This window comes from Notolepis coatsorum (assembly GCF_963971535.1).
Source record: "Notolepis coatsorum genome assembly, chromosome: 8".
Taxonomy (NCBI): Eukaryota; Metazoa; Chordata; class Actinopteri; order Aulopiformes; family Paralepididae; genus Notolepis; species Notolepis coatsorum.
This window is the reverse complement of record NC_140172.1, coordinates 17657496-17678260: the sequence shown is the minus strand read 5'-3', so window position 1 is coordinate 17678260 and position 20765 is coordinate 17657496. Positions and strand designations below refer to the sequence as shown.

Below are 20765 nucleotides of genomic sequence, written 5' to 3'. Positions count from 1 at the left end.
CAACTAGATACATTTGGGCAAGAGCTGCTTGAGAAAACCAGTTCAGGAGTATATTGGGAAAAAAAATAATAAGGATCACCATATCCATTTTAAAGGTAGGATAACAATAACCAACATATTGTCTTCCCACTTGGACCAATCATTTATTTAACGTCTGCCTGCCCTGTATATACAGTCTATGGCACATGATCCATAATAGCAGACCTCTGTTCAACTAACTAGTCTACCTTAACCCTTTATCAATTTTGGGGTCTAAAAAGTCTATACTGAAATGACCAGGCATCTCTGCATTTCGTATATTAGATGGTAAATGGTAGTTTATTAGAATTAGGTAGAGCCTAATTCGTGTATGAGTACTCGAGTACTTTTTCTCTCTCTCTCTCTCTCTCTCTCTCTCTCTCTCTGTCTCTGTCTCTCTCTGTCTCTCTCTCTCTGTCTCTCTCTCTCTGTCTCTGTCTCTCTGTCTCTCTCTCTCGCTGTCTCTCTCTCTCTGTCTCTCTCTCTCGCTGTCTCTCTCTCTCGCTGTCTCTCTCTCTCTCTCTGTCTCTCTCTCTCTCTCTCGCTGTCTCTGTCTCTGTCTCTCTCTGTCTCTCTCTCTGTCTCTCTCTCTCTGTCTCTCTGTCTCTCTGTCTCTCTCTCTGTCTCTGTCTCTCTCTCTGTCTCTCTCTCTCTGTCTCTCTCTCTCTGTCTCTCTCTCTCTGTCTCTCTCTCTGTCTCTCTCTCGCTGTCTCTCTCTCTGTCTCTGTCTCTCTCTCTGTCTCTGTCTCTGTCTCTCTCTCTGTCTCTCTCTGTCTCTCTTCTCCCTCTGTGTGGTTAACGTTACAGTAACGTTAATGTTTTTTTTAGGAGCAGCAGTACTGTTAGGCTACTGCTGGCCATTCATCAAGCGAGACATTGCTGATTGTTTATTTATTTTAAGACTATGACTACCAACTGCCTAGCCAGCCGTGTATCAATCTTGGATGTAATGATAACATTACCACATTGGCTGTGTCGATGGCTCATTGATTTAACTACTGTAGCTAGCAAGCCAAGTTACTTACCGTTCTTTGTGCAGCGTCAAATGTCGAACGACATTTGATTTTCGACCCGCATGTTTTGCATACTGCAAATTTTTTGTTGACCACCATATCGTTTTTTTTAAGCAAACAAAGCAATCTTTGGTATCATTTTCCACTGGATCCGTCGTTCTGAATTGTAACGTTACTTCTTCTTTGTGTGTTTTTCTCGCGCAACTTTATTGGATGCTGTCGGATTGTTTCAAACAAAGTGGATCTGGGAAGTGTCTATTCGCTGGAAATGAATTAATTCACGGCACATTTAATAACAATCTTTAATCGTTGGGCATGGGGGAAGGTATCAAGTCTTCTCAAGTCAAAAGGCTCAAGTCCAAGTGAAGTCACGAGTCATTGGTGTTAAAGTCGAGTTGAAAGTATTTTTTTTTATTTTGTCAAGTTTAAAGTCATCAAATTCGTGACTCGAGTCTGACTCCAGTCCAAGTCATGTGACTCGAGTCCACACCTCTACTAAAAAGCTATTTATCATTTTTGGCTGGTAAATCTGCCTGGCTGTTTATTTTTTATTTTTTTTAATCTACCAGCCGCCAAAAAGTAAATTTTGTTCCCTGTATATATCGTTACAGATATATTAAATGTTCCATAGCGTGATATAAGGTTTGATCCATAAGGTGACACTTAAATCTGTCATAACCTGAGACTAAAGGGGCTTTAGTCCCGGACAAAATTTAAACCGACCTTAACCATAGCCATGATGTAACCACTCCTGCTCCAGAAAGTGTTGACTAACTGGTGCTTGAAACAAAGTGGTTTAAGTCTAGAACTGTAGACGACTCTGGACTACACTGTTCTTAAACGATAAAACCATTGTACCATTATAAACCTCTTGCATGGAAATGAAAGCTGAATAAAATCACAATCTCTCCTTCTTCTGACACTCTTCTCCATCCAGATATCTGTCCTGTCAGGCCTGAGAAGAAACCAAGAGGCTTTGATGGAAGAAAAGGTATCTGCTGTGACCAGTGTGGGAAAAGCTTCAGTTCAAAGATGAATCTCAATAAACACCAACGCATTCACACAGGAAAGAAACTCTATTCATGTGACCAGTGTGGGAAGAGCTTTACTCAACTGAGTAATCTGCAAATACACCAGAGAATTCACACAGGAGAGAAGCCCTACCCCTGTGACCAGTGTGGGAAGAGCTTTACTCAACTGATTAGTCTGCAAAGACACCAGAGAATTCACACAGGAGAGAAGCCCTACCCCTGTGACCAGTGTGGGAAGAGCTTTACTCAACTGAGTAGTCTGCAATCACACCAGAGAATTCACACAGGAGAGAAACCCTACTCCTGTGACCAGTGTGAGAAGAGTTTTAGTCATCTGAATACTCTGAAAACACACCAGAGAATTCACACGGGAGAAAAGCCCTACTCCTGTGACCAGTGTGAGAAGAGCTTTAGTCAACCGAGTAGTCTGCAAACACACCGGAGAATTCACACAGGATGGAAGCCCTACTTTTGTGACCAGTGTGAGAAGAGCTTTAGTATTCTGAGTAGTCTGAAATCACACCAGAAAATTCACACAGGAGAAAAACCCTACAAACCCTACTCCTGTGACCAGTGTGGGAAGAGCTTTAGGCAACTGTCTAGTCTGAAATCACACCAGGAAATTCACACAGGATGGAAGCGCTACTCCTGTGATCAGTGTGAGAAGAGCTTTGGTATTCTGAGTAGTCTGAAATCACACCAGAAAATTCACACAAAACCCTACTCCTGTCACCAGTGTGGGAAGAGCTTTAGTCAACTGAGTCATCTGAAATCACACCAGAGAATTCACACAAGAGAGAAGCCCTACTCCTGTGATCAGTGTGGGAAGAGCTTTAGTCATAAAAATAATCTACAATCACACCAGAGAATTCACGCAGGAGAAAAGCCCTACTCCTGTGACCAGTGTGAGAAGAGCTTTAGTCAGGGAAATCATCTGAAATCACACCAGAGAATTCACACAGGAGAGAAGCCCTACTCCTGTGACCAGTGTGAGAAGAGCTTTAGTCAACTGAGTCATCTGAAATCACACCAGAGAATTCACACAGGAGAGAAGCCCTACTCCTGTGACCAGTGTGAGAAGAGCTTTAGTCGACTGAGTCATCTGAAATCACACCAGAGAATTCACACAAGAGAGAAGCCCTACTCCTGTGACCAGTGTGAGAAGAGCTTTAGTAAATTGAGTAATCTGCAAACACACCAGAGAATTCACACAGGAGAAAAGCCCTACTCCTGTGACCAGTGTGAGACAAGCTTTAGTCATCTGATTAGTCTGCAATCACACCAGAGAATTCACACAGGAGAGAAGCCACATCATTGTGGTTTGTGTGATAAGAGATTCAGGACATTAGCATATTTCAGAAAACATGAGAAAATTCACTTGGGAGAGACGATTCAGGGAAATTGACCTGTAGCGACCTGAGGGCATGCGCTGGAATAAGTGGTGTGCTGGGTGAGAGGGATCGTTGATCGTTGTAGATGGAGTCCAGAGAGGGGAGGGGGCAGCCAATTATTTTGGAGGCTGTCTTGATGATGCGTTGGAGTTTGTGTTTGCTATCAGTCCATCAACAATCATGAGAATAATAGTGGTAGTAATATTTTACCCTTCTTTTGAAATGAAAAACTACTACCAAGAGCTTTTGACCTGCACAGAAGCCTCTGTGAGAGAGAAGCAGTACTAGCATAGACAGTTTTCATTGACAACAACAGTTGTGTTTCTGTCGCTCTGAGGAGTGAGACAGACGGTGTGGATGTTCTTGGGACAATATAATAATAATAATAATAATAATAATAATAATAATAATAATAATAATAATAATAATACATCTATCTTATATAGCGCTTTTCCAGGTGCTTAAAGACGCTTTACATGGGCAGGAGAGACAAACTATGGCAAAACAAAAAAACAGAACAAAACAGAACAAAAATAATACATGACAAAATAAAATAAAACCGACAGAATTAGAGGTCAAAAGCAAGATTGAAAAGGTGAGTTTTGAGGGCTGATTTAAAAGATGTCAGGGTGTTTGCATCAAGGATATGGCTGGGGAGGGCATTCCAGACGGAGGGGGCAGCAGCAGCAAAGGCCCTGTCGCCCCAAGTCCGGAGCTTGGTCGTGGGAGGTGTTAGGAGGTTGGCATCTGCAGACCTAAGGCGACGGGTGGGCGTGTGACGGTGGAGGAGGTCGGACAGGTAGGGAGGGACAAGGTTGTTGAGGGCTTTAAATGTGATGAGTAGTATTTTAAAATGTATCCTGTATTTGATTGGAAGCCAGTGGAGGTCGTGGAGGACAGGGGTGATGTGATCAGAGCGACGGGTGGAGGTGAGCATGCGGGCAGCAGAGTTTTGGACATATTGGAGTTTATTGAGAATAGTGTTTGGTGAGCCGTAGAGGATGCTGTTACAGTAATCTAGTCTTGATGATATGAATGCATGAACCAGTGTTTCAGCAGCGGAGAGTGATAGGGAGGGGCGGAGACGAGCAATGTTCCGGAGGTGATAGAAGGCCGATTTGGTTATGTGGTTCACATGGGGGAGGAAAGAAAGGGTGGAGTCCAGGATGATGCCAAGGTTACAGGACGTGAGTGGAGGGGGTGACAATGGAACCATCAATATTTAGGGTGAAATCCTGGGTGTGGCTGGTGAGGGATTTTGGACCGATAATGATGATTTGTGATTTATTGCAGTTTAATTTGAGTTATTTTGCATCCATGTTTTGATGTCTGTGAGGCAGGTGGTGAGGGTGGAGAGAGTGGCTGGAGTGATAGTCTTGGTGGAGAGGTAGAGCTGAGTGTCGTCTGCATAATAGTGAAAACGGAGGCCATGTTGGCGGAGAATCAGACCAAGTGGAAGGATGAAGAGCAGGGGACCAAGTACTGAGCCTTGGGGGACACCATGAGTGATGGGGGCAGTGGGGGATTTGCAGTTGTTGATAGAGATGAATTGGTGCCTGTGTGAGAGGTATGATTGGAGAAAGGTGAGGGGGATTCCGGAGATGCCAACGGTATAAGAGTGAACACACATTGTTCTAGTGTTTTAAATACTGGGATTATCATAGTAACTTTCTGACCTCAGTATGTGGTGACCAGCCAAAAGCCAAGATAGTTAACAGACATGTGGTGTACACACTGAGGGGGAAACTGCTTCTGGTATGGACTTTTATATTTTGATGTGGACACTAGTGATGTATTGAACTAATGTCACACATATTGTCAACATTCTTAGTAGGACATGTTTTTTACTTTCACAAGAAGTGTTTATTTTAGAGTAATGTTCCATGTATTGTCTTCATTGGTATTCTATTAAAGGAATGGATGTTCCTTTTATATGAATTTATGGTGGTTTTTCTACCATCTAACTGCTTGTTGGTTTATGGGAATTGCAGAGTAACCTGTTGCACAAGTTGACTAACTATTTTGTCATTATTTTGTGTATATTGACAGAGTAATGGCTGTAGTATTGATGAAACTATCAAAACGTTTTAGGGTTGAAATCAATTCACTTTAAATTCAATCAATTAAAACAAATGGTTGTTTACTTTCTGATGATGGAACATCCATTCACATTTACTTGTCATTAGGTTGGATAGTAAAACCTTTTCATGACAGAATATTTTTTATGAAATACATCTTGAATTAAAAAGTGAATTGATCCCAACTTTGAAACATTCTCATTAGAATGTATGATATGCTAATAATATGGATGAATTGTAACCGTCAAGATAAGTGGGAAGGTGTGATTTGATGTCTTAGAAGTAACTAACTCAGAAGTATGAAAATGAAATATTACATCTTAACCTACTTTGTATGAAAGGCTTCATCTTCTGAGTGCAACAATGATACTTTTTTGAAAATCTTCTGCTATTTACTAGAAACGCCTTCAAACAATATCTGAAATAATAAAGAAATCTACTACCTATGTTGCTAATATGTCTATATTACTATGCACTCAGAGTGTAACAGTCAAGCTTGATGTTATTTGATGAACAATGCCACTGACCCTTAGCTGCCACAGATGTACCTCCTGGTGACATGCTGTTCACAGTCTAAGTCACTTTGGATAAAAGTCTCAGCTAAATTACTAAATTGTAAAATGTGAGAATTCAAAACGTCATTGTCATTGTTTATTTATCCTGATGAGTCACTGAGAAATATCGAATAACTTTTTAACAAGCCCTTACATACATGAAATAAGGTACATTTGAGGAAAATATTGTTAAAACGGTTCAACCTTGAATTCTGGTCAGAAAGGTCGTCTTCGAGTGAGAAATTACATTCAATCAACATTTAATATCGGCCACAGTTTAGAAAAAGGTTATTGAACAGTGTATAAGGATTACGGCATGTTTTCAGAACTGAAATGTCGAGATTTTATTGGAAATATATATAAGTATCAAAAAGTAGAGCTTTTCCTTTTTTACCCCAGTTTTTTAAACAAACAGTTAAACAATTAAATAAAAAATATAACAAACAAAGATAAACCCACCCATCCTCAGAGAAATGCTTTGGGTTGATTATTTACCAATGAATCCAGGATTCTTGCTGGACAGGACAGTTTGGTCCAGTTATTTAGGTCACATCTACATCCACATTCATGTAATGGAGATACATGAGCTGTAGATATATTTATAAAATGACATCATGAACCTTTACTCTGAAACTAGAGATATGAGCCATTAAGGCAGTTTATGGTGTATCTATGTACTACTCTTAGAATCAAATTTGGATTCTTTATTTTTCTCTGAAACCTGGCTTCATGATAACTCCCCAGCTGCTGCTCTGACTACCTGGCTATAATATATTTAGAGCGACCAGAAGGGAGATGGGGAGGTGTGATGTATTTAACACTGGACGCCATAAACACGTTATGCCGTTTTTGGCCGCCATGCGTTGTTCACCAACAACGGCGTAAGCCGTTTTTGAAATCAATATTTCATTTTTTGCCATGGCATTCATAATTCATCCAGCCAACCTCCGGTGCTGCAGCGGGACCCTGAATGAGATTGCAACGCCTCAATACCGCCGCCTGGTGGATGGTCGGGCGAGTTACACTCTCAAAACCTGAAGTTGTGATCGGTGCGTCGAGGAAATTCCTCCGGCAGTAATATCTTGTTACGTGGGTCCAGACAAACACTGGCGTGCATATGGATCGCTTCCATAACGCAATAATCGATATGATTTCGGCATTTATTGCGCCATACAAACCGGAAATGGATCTAGGCGATCGTCGTCAAATAATTGGGATCTATTTCTTCCAGTCTCATCGGCGAACGGTAAGAGGACAGTAACGTTATTTTCAGCCTGATTGTGCGTTTCTTTGTTTGCAAACAGTCTGATCAATATATCAACCCATACTACATAAAGCCGTTAATGAATTAATTATATACGACCCCCGCCCCCCCCTTTCCTCCATGCATGATGAAGCATTTTTAATATAGCGTATAGGAAAGAAACTGCAATCGATAATCTGTCATGCGTTTGGGCCTATAACTAGCGTTTTTGGAATTACAGCAGAAAAGCTTATAAACATACTTATATTCAAGACTGTATTAACACAACAATGTATGAATGAAAAAATATAACGTATAACGTTATAACCCACATCCGGAATGATAGATAATCGATGTTGAATGGGCCATAGTAATGTCAATATAGCAATACAATTTAAAAAGTTATAGCCCTGCAAAGAAGGTAAACATCTCCATAGGCTTACAGTGCTGCCAGAGAGTGGTATAAGATGGGCACAATGCCCGGCGCCCAATGTGTTAAGCATTACATCACGCACAGGAGTGTGTTATAGGAATTAGATCATGCCTAGGGGTGGTTGTTAGGCCCGACACTCAGCGGAGGGTCGTTAGACCCCCCTACTCCCTAGGCATGATCTAATTCCTATAACACGACTAAAAGTTGTATAATGTCTTTTATACAATGGCCGAATTCACCCAACCTTATTGCTATAGAATAAATGCACAGTAATTGAAGCATAATGGAGATTTATTCACAAAACCATCCACAGAGAAAGTAGATCCAATAGTAGATCCACTAGTGGACCATGTCAAACCCAGATAGACAGTACTGCTACATCTATACATTTATGACATACCAGATTTACAAATACAGTACTGTTTTTGTAGGGTGATTATGGTTTATTTACATTGAGGTTCTGGGGTCACGTGGAGTGTGTTATACGAAATACCCCTCCACCCCACCTACCAATCTACCTACCAACCTCCTCCAATGTACAGTTTCTTCGTCAAATGTATATACTCTCTTTTTTAGACTCTTCTTATATCACAAACAGTACTGTATTTGTAAATCTGGTATGTCATAAATGTATAGATGTAGCAGTACTGTATCTATGTCATGTATGTCATATGTTATGATGCATTGAAAATGGGACACCCTGATGTAAACAAGACGAAAGTCTTTCTCTGATCTGCATCCCCTTGACAATTGTGTATATTGAGTTGTACTGTATTGTACCCATTCTGCAATCTGGTCATAAAATGTTCAATCAATCACATAACAACCGGTAACTTCACTGTGCTTCTTTTTTTTCTTTTTTTTTCTCCTCTCTTTCTCCGATTTATCTCTGTTTTTCTCCCCGTCCCAATTTTAGTCGTTGTGCCAATTCCCCCCCTCCCCTGCCTGGTTGTTGTGAGCATGTTCTCCTACTGGTCGGTACAAGGGAACCCTGAAGTCATCCGCCGACACGCGCGGCGACAGCCAGTGACTCTTTTCACCTGGCAGCGAGGACTCTCATTGGTGAAGCGTAACACGTGGGAGGTCACGCTGCCTTCATCAAGTCCTGCCTCCGCTGAGCAAGCACCCAGACCTGACCTGTAGGCATCGCTGTCCACAACGCCAGATTCCCACCCATGACTTCCCTCCCCCTAACTCAGCCAAACGAGTTAGTATGACGATCAGCCCAAGCCAAGGCAATGCTGACTCCGGGAGTCGAGACCGCAGCCTCTTGCATTGGTGACGAGCGCAATCTCCGCTACGCCACCTGACCGCCCTTCACTGTGCTTCTTAAACAAGATGTAGCAGTACTGTCTATCTGTATGTCATGTATGCAGAGGTGGCTGCTGACAATTTTTTTTGGTGAAGCACAAATTATTATATTAAATTATATTTTGAAAACATCCCCCACTGTGTGTGTCAGTGGTCAGTGGACACAGATGAAAACATATTAACATTAGGTGACGGCGCACCTGACCAGACACAGATGCAAAAAATTACATATTCGGTGACGGCGCTCCTGACCAGACACAGATGCAAAAAATTACATATTAGGTGACGGCGCACCTGACCAGACAGATGATATTAGGTGACGTGTGACGGCACACCTAACCAAACACAGATGAAACATTAGGTGACAGCGCACCTGACCAGATGAAAACATATTGGGTGACATCGCACCTTTCCAGATGAAAACATATTAGGTGAAGGTGACAAGGAAAAGGAAAGATGAAATTACCTACCTGGGTTCCATCCTAGAGGCAAATCTTTCCCGTGACAAAATGGCATCCAATGTAATAAAACGAAGTCAACCAACGAACTAGATTCTTGTACCGGATCTCCTCTCTGGAGAATACCTTGAAGACTCTTAACAGGAGCACTCATTCAAGGGTACTATGACTATGCTTGCACCTCATGGTACCAAAGCACCTCAAAGGCACTAAAAACAAGATTACAAACATCACAAAACAAACTGGTCAGACTACTGCTTGACCTTACTCCTAAAACCCACCTCACCCCTGCCCATTTTGACAACATAGGATGGCTTAGAGTAGACGACAGAGTACAGCAACTTGAAATGGGCCTGGTCTACAAGATACACTACACCACCAAGATAGCCATTTGCATTTCAAAATATTTCCCAAAGGTCAGTGAATACCATGACCACAACACCAGAGGGAGTTCCACAAATCATGTTCAACCCAGATTTGGCTCAAACAAGGGACTAAACACGTTTCGCAATTATGCCACAACAATGTGGAACGCTCTACCCACAGCCGTAAAATAATGTGAATCCCTACCCACCTTAAAAACCGCTCTCAAAGAGCACCTACGGGAGGCTGCAATTCGAAACTGGCCCAGGTAAATGGCCAAACCCCCGCCCACCCAACCCCCTCCAATATACAGTTTCTTCCCCCTCAAATGTATTCTCTTTTTAGAAACGGTCTCTTAAACGGTACTGTATATTTGTATATCTTGTATGTCATAAATGTCTGGATGTAACAGTACTGTATATCTGTATGTTGTGTATGTCATAAATGTTATGATGAATTGAAAATGGGGGACCCGGATGTAAACAGGACAAAAGTCTTTCTCTGTTCTGCATCCCCTTAACAATTGTGTATTGAGCCGTACTGTATTGTACCCATTCTGCAATCTGTTAATAAAGTTTTCAATCAATCAAACAAACGCAAGGATCATATAAAGAATGGTAAAACAATGAGAAGAGGAGGTGTGTGTAATCCCTCCAGGGCAGCTGTGATGTGTCTTTCATGTACTGCCTTTGTGTGTGTGGGGGGGGGAGGGAGTGAGAGAGAAATAGAGACATTTAGGATGCTGCAAACTACATGAAATTTGAAAAGGTCCTGGAGCTCAAAGCTTATTTACCACATGTGATCCATTGTGATGTAACGTTAAGTTAAGTTTATTTCTTAATTTTTTAAAGAAAGTATGAATCTTAAGGTGCAGGGAGTGTGTGTGTGTAATAACAAGTATACTATAATCACAGGTGTATTATGGTGAAGGTGCACTGTGGCTTGTGTCCAATAACAATAGTCCATGTATCTTTTGTGTGTGCGTATTTTTAAGACTGGTCTTTGAGAATGAGAATGTTATAGTTCTTCTTTCTACACATGAATGAATGAAAACTTTATTTAACAGATTGCAGAATGGGTACAGTACGGCTCAATACACACAATTGTTAAAGGGGAGATGAAGCATAGCGATATAAACATACAGTAGTCATAGCATCAAATTAGTATTTAGATAAACCACAGAAAAAAATCACGTTATAAAAATAAGGTGTTTCTAAGAAAAAACTAGTTATGTCCATTTATGTAGCCTAAATCAACATGGGCGCCGCCATTTTGTTGCTGACGTCACAGAGATGGTTTCGCCCGGAGGTAGAGCCTCCCACCTGAGAGAATTGCACGCTGTAGCAATATTATTAGGCTCCTCAAATATCGTTATTCATAAAAACACATTTATGTAATATTTTACAGCATTGAGCAACCCCAACAGGGGGATGCTGCATTATGTATGCTCTGTCATCTTTGAGATGGCGAGACCTGCAGTTGGCACTGTGTGAGGCCACGACATTTGAGCAAATTAATAATACTGCATGTTCTGAAGGTCCAGATTAATAATTAGAATGAGTTCAACAGAAAGGTATAGATTAGGCTATCACCTAAAGTCTGTTGGTTGCTATATGAGTTCAGCCTCAACCGAACTCAGTCTAAAGGTCTATTCTGTCTCCGTTATCCCCTGCCCGTTTTCAGACATTTCCCTACCCGAGCTCTACCAGGCAGTGTATTCGCACATTGATAGCCTTCTGAAAGAAGACATTTCTTCAATTAGCTTTACCAATGATATTTGGAGCTCTGATGTCAGCCCCATGTCAATGCTGAGTTTGACAGCTCAGTGGATTGATGCAGACTTCCAACTCCATAAAGCGCTCCTGCATTCCCAAGAGTTCTCCGGCTCCCATACTGCTGCAGCGCTGGCAACAGCATTCAAGAATATGTTCCAGACGTGGCATATTCCGAAAGAAAATATTCATGTCATACTCCGAGATAATGCCCGAAACGTGGTCAAATGCATGAAAGTTGGGATGTATGCCCCACGCACTTCAGCTGGCTGTCCAGTGTCCCCGCCAATGTTCCGAGACATATTTATATATTTGTATAATTGTTAGGCTATTTGAATCCACCATTTAGGGCTGGTGTATTCAAATAGCCTAACAAATCAAATGTAATATGTCTCGGAACATTGGCCCGCACATGCACCACTGCAAACCAAAGAAATGTGAACTCAAGAAGCCAAAACGAAGTTTAGCCTGTTTTTTTAGGCTATAGCCTAAAAAAGTTGCCTTTTACCACCGCTTAGCCTATATTTTACGCAGTACTGTTTAGCCTATTAAATAGGCTAATTGTTTTTTTTATTCATTTTAACTTTCAGCCTGTTAATAAATGTGTCGTTAATTCAGTATTTAACTTCTTGAATTCATATTTATTTAGGCTATGCTAATTAAAAACACAAATGTTATGAACATCTAATTTAATTATCTGCTTATTTATTAATGCTTCAATTCTTTCAGAAAAGTTGCAGCAAACAATCCATATGTGCATTTGTTTACATAATGATAACGTACATAAATAACATTATTGAGGGAGGAAAAAAAGGAAACTGATACCTACTTCACCCTGTTAGTCAAGTTGAACTATCGCTCTGACTCTGGGGGGGGGGGGGGGTGTCTCGCAGATAATACAATAGTATAATTATATAATATATATTTTTTCTGTAGGTAACGTTACATTTGGTTGACAATTTACTGACTGACTTTCACGACACTCCATATTTACGTAGCTATCTAACCAGCACTGTAAACCGGGACCCAGCCCAAACCATCACCGTGACGTCACCATCCAGCTCAATCTAAAATGGCGGCACCCATGGCAAAAACGGGGGAAAAATTACATTTGAGTTTTCAGACAAATAAGCATGATTTCACATTTGATTATAGGACCATGTCTTACCCAAGGTACACAACAAACAAACGGCTCATATTGTTTAACGCTTCATCAGACCAGAGAAAGACTTTCGTCTTGTTTACATCAGGGTCCCCCATTTTCAATTCATATAGTGCCACATACACATAGTCCTCATATCCCTCCTAGTTACACACAGTCATCATATCCCTCCCATACAATACGCACAACACAACAGACTAACTCGTCTTGCTCAATACTTGTTTATGAGTTTTAAGAGACAGCACTGTAATCGCTCTCAACCAAAACTCTACTAGTCAACAAAGAGCAGCTCTCCACCTTGCTATCTGAAACACTGACACCATTATCAACCTAATATTAAGGCTGTCAAAGTTAACGCGGTATTAACGCGTTACCGCCTGATTCTATTAACGCCACTATTTTTTTTAACTCAAGATTAACTTTTGCGAATATTTTATTAATTATTTTATTTATTTTTTATTCAGACTTCACTCAGGTGTATTATTGATGCTCTCATTGATACTATGTTTGTTTCTGAAGTGTGTGTGTGTGTCATAATCACAGCGAGCGCGTACTTCACTCCCCCTCCTTCTCCCCTCACATTCACCACGCACTCCTCTTCATCCTCCCTTCCATCCACCACGGAAGCCTCACGCCCTTATATGGTCAGCACCCCTTCACCTCCCGTCACCCAACCCAGCTGCACCTCATCCCCTGATTCACACGCTGCCAGGCACCTCACTCCTCACAGCTGTATCCCATCCCCTGTTGATGAAGACCCTACTTCTACCGGACGACGCTGACCAGAAGTCGTCGTGGTGTTAGTATCATTACCTAGGTACAACGCCTCAGTCTGAAGACCTGCTAGACATCCCTGTGTGATTATTCCCTGTTCTAACTTTCCTCTCTTGTGCCCAGGACCTCCGTGCCAGCGTGCCCCTGTCTGGACCCCCTGGAGCTTACCAAGGAGTTCCTGCTCACTCTCTCAACACGGACCCATGTCTTCCGTCCGCATTAGCACTGGAGTGCACCTGCTCCCTTTACCCCCAATGCATATCTGTTGTACATTTCTGGATGTAATACTTGCCTACTTGGGAATACCATTATAACAACCTGAAACGCTCCATTCTCCTCTCCTGTGTTCAGCGATTGGGCTCTGGTTAAAACCCATTCTCAGTGTGTGTGTGTGTGTGTGTGTGTGTGTGTGTGTGTGTGTGTGTGTGTGTGTGTGTGTGTGTGTGTGTGTGTGTGTGTGTGTGTGTGTGTGTGTGTGTGTGTGTGTGTGTGTGTGTGTGTGTGTGTGTGTGTGTGTGTGTGTGTGTGTGTGTGTGTGTGTGTGTGTGTGTGTGTGTGTGTGTGTGTGTGTGTGTGTGTGTGTGTGTGTGTGTGTGTGTGTGTGTGTGTGTGTGTGTGTGTGTGTGTGTGTGTGTGTGTGTGTGTGTGTGTGTGTGTGTGTGTGTGTGTGTGTGTGTGTGTGTGTGTGTGTGTGTGTGTGTGTGTGTGTGTGTGTGTGTGTGTGTGTGTGTGTGTGTGTGTGTGTGTGTGTGTGTGTGTGTGTGTGTGTGTGTGTGTGTGTGTGTGTGTGTGTGTGTGTGTGTGTGTGTGTGTGTGTGTGTGTGTGTGTGTGTGTGTGTGTGTGTGTGTAAGAGCTGGGAGAGTGTGAGAGAGAGAGAGGGGGGGGGTGTGTGATTACTCAGCCCTTGTGTGGGTGAATGTAACAAGTTCCTAACGTCTTTCCCCTATTATTTCATGCACACTTTATTCATTGTTTTAAATTATTATTTTCTTTTAAGTTATTTTGTGCATCACATTATGCAAATTTACAATGCATGAGGGTCATCATTTTGTGTTAAATGGCTGCATAAAGCAAGCATTTGTTGACTCATGTTGATAAGAGTATTAAAACTTGGAACTTGAAAAAGATCCGTTTAAGGTAGATAAAAAGTAAAAAATGCGATTCATTTGCGATTAATCGCGAGTTAACTATGGACAATCATGCGATTAATCGTGATTAAATATTTGAATCGATTCACAACACTAATTATTATGTAGCTCTCCACCTTGCTATCTGAAACATTATCAATATAACGTTAGCTACCAACTTTAGCTAACGTTAATGTAGCAGGGCTCCTAATAACACAAGATACATTTCACTATGAATTGAAAATGGGGGACCCTGATGTAAACTAGACGAAAGTCTTTCTCTGGTCTGCATCCCCTTAACAATTGTGTGTATTGAGCTGTACTGTATATTGTACCCATTCTGCAATCTGGTAATACAATTTTCAATCAATCAAATCTGACAACAAAAAAAAACATCAGCCATTCTTTTTTTTTTTTATCTCCGCGATTTTTCTTTTGTTTCACAATGAGTCATGAGAAATTAATTGCATAATCCATGTGTATACAAACTAACATATTCCAGTTGAGTGTATCTTTTTTGGAGGATTCGTTTAAAAGCTATTCATACTTCCATTTTTCTATCTATGGCGGATTGATTCAGACAGAAAAAATTAAGTAATTCGGTTGTGGGAGGGATCTGGGGTCACGTGGAGTGTGTTATACTAAATAACAACCGGCAATTTCACTGTTTCAGCCAATCAGAATCAAGAAATGTGCATGCCATTGTATAATATGTTATAACATCCTATTTACACAGATCCACTTTTCAGATAAGGAATTAGAGTGTCTCCCCAAATGTCCTTTACCCTCCTAGGCCTGTACCGACCATCAGACTCCAAAGCTATATTTTCTGACCAGCTGAACACCATACTTGGAGAGTGCAACTTTGACAAAGAAGTACTTTTGATGGGAGATTTCAACATAAACTGGGAAGATAAACGTGGTAGAAAAGCCCTCAAACAACTTACAAATTAAATTAGATTTTGTTCAGATGATTAAAGGGCCAACTAGGATAAGACCCAAATCTACCTAGTGCAGGGGTCTCAAACTCAATTTACCTGGGGGCCGCTGGAGGTAGAGTCTGGGTGAGGCTGGGCTGCATCAAATATTCCACACAAAAAGGGTTTCAAGTATTTATTTTTATGGAAATGTATGGTTGAAACATGCAAACTTTCAAACGCACACATACTAATAAGCATTGGAGGCTTTTAACCAGGGCCAGACTGGGGAAATCATTCAGGCCAGGAAATATAGTGCGAAATATAGCCCCAGTCAGGCCACTTTTTAAGCGGGGGGTCCCCCACCAGGAGATTTTGTGTTACAAAGACTTAATTTCCTGCATTCTGGTGCAGGACTTTTTTATTTGTACGCTTTAAATGCCAGTGTTTGTGATGACATGACTGAAAAAAAAATTGGGGGCTTTTTTTTTTTGTGTGTGTGTGTGGAAATCATCTGGGGGGGCCGCAAAATATCATCCAGCGGGCCGCGAGTTTGAGACCCCTGACCTAGTGTTTATTAACAAGCCAGAGAGGATTACTAAATCATTACATTTAGTCACTGGCCTATCTGACCTTAACAATTGTATCTAGAAAACTGTCTAAGAATGGATTTAATCTGACTACCACCAAAAAGCAGACCTACCTCATAATCCCTAAGGCTGACCATTGATTGATTGATTGAAAACTTTATTAACAGATTGCAGAATGGGTACAATACAGTACAGCTCAATACACACAATTGTTAAGAGGATGCAGACCAGAGAAAGACTTTCGTCTTGTTTACATCAGGGTCCCCCATTTTCAATTCATCAGGACATATATGACATACATGACATACAGATAGTCAGTACTGCTACATCTATACATTTATGACATACCAGATTTGCAAATACAGTACTGTTTGTGATACAGAAGGAGTCAAGAAAAGGGAGTATATACATTTGACGTAGAAACTGTACATTGGAGGAGGTTGGGTGGGGGGGGGTTGGGTACACTGGGATATTGACAACCATACTGGGTAATTTACATTGGAGGTGGTTGGGGGGGGGGGGGCACACTGTATAAACAAGCAAAACTGTACATTGAGGGGGGGGGAGACTCTGTACAAACAAACAAAATTGTACATTGGACTATTGACAAAACCATACTAGGTAAATGACTGTACATTGGAGGGGGTTGGGTTAGGATATTTACAGGGGCCAGTGTTGAATTGCAGTCTCCCGTAGGTGTCTCTTGAGAGAGGTTTTGAAAGTGGGTAGTGATCCACATTCCTTTACAGCTTTGGGTAGGGCGTTCCACATTGATGTGGCATAATTGCGAAACGTGTTTAGTCCCTTATTTGAGCCGAATCTGGGTTTAACATGATTTGTGGAGCTCCCTCTGGTGTTGTGATCGTGGTATTCGCTGACCTTTGGGAAGTATTTTGCCATGTACATGGGTACCTTGGTCGTGTAGTGTATCTTGTAGACCAGGCCCATTGCAAGTTGCTGTACTCTGTCATCTACTCTAAGCCATCCTAGGTTGTCAAAGTGGGCAGGGGTGAGGTGGGTTCTAGGAGTAAGGTCAAGCAGTAGTCTGACCAGTTTGTTTTGAGATGTTTGTAATTTTGTTTTTAGCGCCTTTGAGGTGCTTTGGTACCATGAGGTGCAAGCATAGTCGTAGTACCCCTGAATGAGTGCTCCTGCCAGAGTCTTCAGGGTATTCTTGTTTACCAGAGAGGAGATCCGGTACAAGAATCGAGTTCGTTGGTTGACTTTTTTTATTACATTGGATGCCATTTTGTCACAGGAGAGATTAGCCTCTAGGATGGAACCCAGGTAGGTAATTTCATCTTTCCTTGTGACAATATTGTCACCCACTGTAACTGAGAAGCCGTCGGTCTTGCTGAGTTTGTTATTTGAACCGAAGAGAATGGACTCTGTTTTGCCCATGTGTAATGATAGTTTGTTATCAGCGAGCCATATGCAGATTCTGCCTAGTTCCGAGCTGAGGGTTTTTTCAACCTGTAACTTGTTCTTGTCAGAGACCAGCAGGGCTGAGTCGTCCGCAAACAGGAACAAGTTGCAGTCACAAGCTGACGACATGTCATTTGCATAAATTAGGAACAGTAGCGGTCCTAGTATGCTTCCTTGTGGAACACCACAGCTCACTGTGAGAGGGGGGGATAGGGTACCGTTTACCTCCACCATCTGTTCCCTCCCCTCAAGGTAGGATTGCATCCAGCTCACTGATAGACTATCAAAACCAATTGCTTTTAGCTTGTCAATCAGAATGGAGTGATTGACCGTGTCAAAGGCCTTTTGTAGGTCCAGCATGACCATGCCGCAGTATTTGCCTGCGTCCACCTCTTGTTTGATGTGGTCATTCAAATAGAGAAGGCATGTGTCAGTGGAGTGGGATGTTCTGAAGCCAGATTGGAATTCGTAGATTAGATTTTTTTCCGCTAGGTACTTTTCGACCTGTTCGTAGACTATTTTTTCCATGACTTTCGAGATGGAGGTGAGAATAGAAACAGGGCGGTAGTTGCCTGGGTCTAATTTGCTGCCCTTTTTGTGCAGAGGGGTCACCCTCGCAATTTTGAAGTCCTTGGGGACGTGTCCCTGTTTTATGGAGAGGTTTATTATGTGTGTGATGATTGGGGTGATGGCGGCTGCTGAGTCTCTGAGGAATTTGGAGGGGATGTTGTCATGGCCAGTGGCCTTGTTAGGTTGGAGGGCGCTCAGTTTATTGAGTACCTCATCTGTTGTTACCATTTCCAGCTTGAAGTCGTCCTTGCGGACCCCTAGGTTTTTGTAGTAAGCTACTTTGAAGCAGCAATACTTCCTCTCCACTATCAAATCTACAATGGACAGCTTTCTTAAAGAAATAAAATCCAAATGCGTCCAAAAGAGCACCCTCCCTTGGATAAACGAAAATATAAGAAAGTCAATTAAAGAAAGGGATCATGCCCTAAAAGTAGCCCTTAAGTCCAACAAGGAACACAACAAACGTATACAACCCTAAGAAATAAAGTGACCAAAGAACTGAGACAGGCAAAGGCATCTGTTTTTATTGGCATAATCAATGAAGCAAATGGAAACAGTTTGTTTCAAGTTCAAGTTTCTTTAATAGTTGTCATACAGAAGTACAGTCAGAATACTTTTATACAAAATGCTTCTTTCTGTTACGCTCCAGAGACTGTGCTAGACAAAGATAAGTGTGAAATAAAATAAGTATAGCAAGTAAAAGTAAAAAATATAAGTCACGTACGTAGACACAAGTGTTCAGTATATACATATGTACAATGTTCAGTGCAGGATAGCAGTAACTGAGTTACCATACAATATACTATGCAATATACTAATATACAATATACTATATAGTGGGAGAAATGGGATGAGGTACAATTTAGGTAAAATTTACAGTAAGGTGTCCTGAGGTATGTGTTGTAGTGCAAATTCTTTGCCAATAAATATAAAGTGTGTCTAGGTGTTCTAAAGTGTGTAGAGTGGGTGCCAGTGGCGGCTCGCCACTAGGGGCGCTCGGGCGCCGCCCCCCCTGGTTAACCCTGGTTAAAAGAGAGAAGAATAAGAATTTTTATTTAAATTTTTTTTTATAGCCCTATAAATAATATAAACATGTTTAAAATGAATAATAGTTACTCATTTTAAGTATGTTTGTGTTTACAATGCACAATATAATGTTAATATATCAAATATAAATAATTGTTTCCATGAACAGGAAGAGAATACGTTCCGTCGCCGCATTTTTCTCGGCCGCATTTCTCTCGGGCTAGACGCAACATCGCTTACAGTGGGCGTGCACGCCGTGCACTGGTTTCATCTCTGTATCCGTCGCAGCCAATCAGTGCGTAACGCGCTGTGCGTTGAAATATGATGTATTATGATGGAAGTCGGGCGCTTTTCCAAGCGATCTATTATCATTTAAGCAAGCAGCGCCAGTATTTTCCGTAGCCGCATTTCTCGGAGACGCTCTCTGATTGGCCGACGCGGCGACGACAGTACTTTTCCGTAGCCGCATTTCTCGGTTTTGCTTAGAAGTGGACGATAGAACGCCAGGTAGTTTGCAGGATGTTCGATGCTGTGTGTTGTGTTGTGATGCAGTCTCGAGTCTGGACAGTGGGCAGTGGATATACATCGACAACAGTCTGGGGGACAGTCAGTGGACATACACTTTATCAAGCCCTCCGGCTGGACCACGTTTCAATTAAACAAAGTGAGTTAATTCTCTCTCTCTCTCTCTCTCTCTCTCTCTTAGCCACTCAGCTAACGTTAGCCGCTGTTAGCCACTCAGCTAATGCTAAACAAACTAACTAACGTGATTCCGCGATACCAGTTCCATTAGTGAGGAAAGGGGGGGGGGGGGGGGGGGTATACCGAGGAGGCTTGACAACAGAGGTTGATAACTTCACATTTATTGGCAATTAGTTTCTTTATATCGCTTCCAGGTTCCAACTGTGTTGACATTGACAAAATCCTGGTCTGGTAAACTATGGGCTGCTATGGCACATCAGAACGCTCAAACGCTCTCTCTCTCTCGCTCTCTCTCTCTCTCTCGCTCTCTTTATGCTGTGTTTTTGTTGAACTAAGTCATTAATTTCATCGTGGGTGGATCATAATCAACCAGACAATGAATGGTAACTTGTTTAAAATGACAAGTTATACAAATGTGTTCATTATTGTACTGATCAGAGAGAGAGTGGAGTTTCTTTTGGATTGAAAATAAGTGGATTATGGCTTGTTCAATATCGTCTATGTTTGAATGAATGAATGAATGAAAACTTTATTTAACAGATTGCAGAATGGGTACAATACAGTACGGCTCAATACACACAATTGTTAAGGGGTGCAGACCAGAGAAAGACGTTTGTCTTGTTTACATCAGGGTCCCCCGTTTTCGATTCATATCGATAGTTTAATAGCTAGCCTTGGCTCGTTTAACAATATGCAAAATATGTGTACAGCCCTGTACTCATACTGAAGTTATTCTTGGTATATAATACTACATATACTAGGTCTGATTGTGTAACGAATCGATTCCACGTCGCGCTGTGTGTGAG

At 41.6% G+C, this 20765-nt stretch overlaps 1 protein-coding gene across 1 annotated transcript in view; it reads left to right on the top strand.

Annotated features, from left to right (window-relative positions):
- The window catches only part of LOC311233323 (uncharacterized protein), a 46933-nt gene extending 40956 nt beyond the window's left edge, over positions 1-5977 (top strand). The window contains exon 2 of the mRNA XM_084320285.1: positions 1969-5977. Within this exon, the coding sequence (XP_084176411.1) occupies positions 2064-3467 (1404 nt within the window). The 5' untranslated portion in view covers positions 1969-2063 and the 3' untranslated portion in view covers positions 3468-5977. The remainder of the gene's footprint in view (positions 1-1968) is intronic.
- The last annotated feature ends 14788 nt before the right edge of the window (positions 5978-20765 follow it).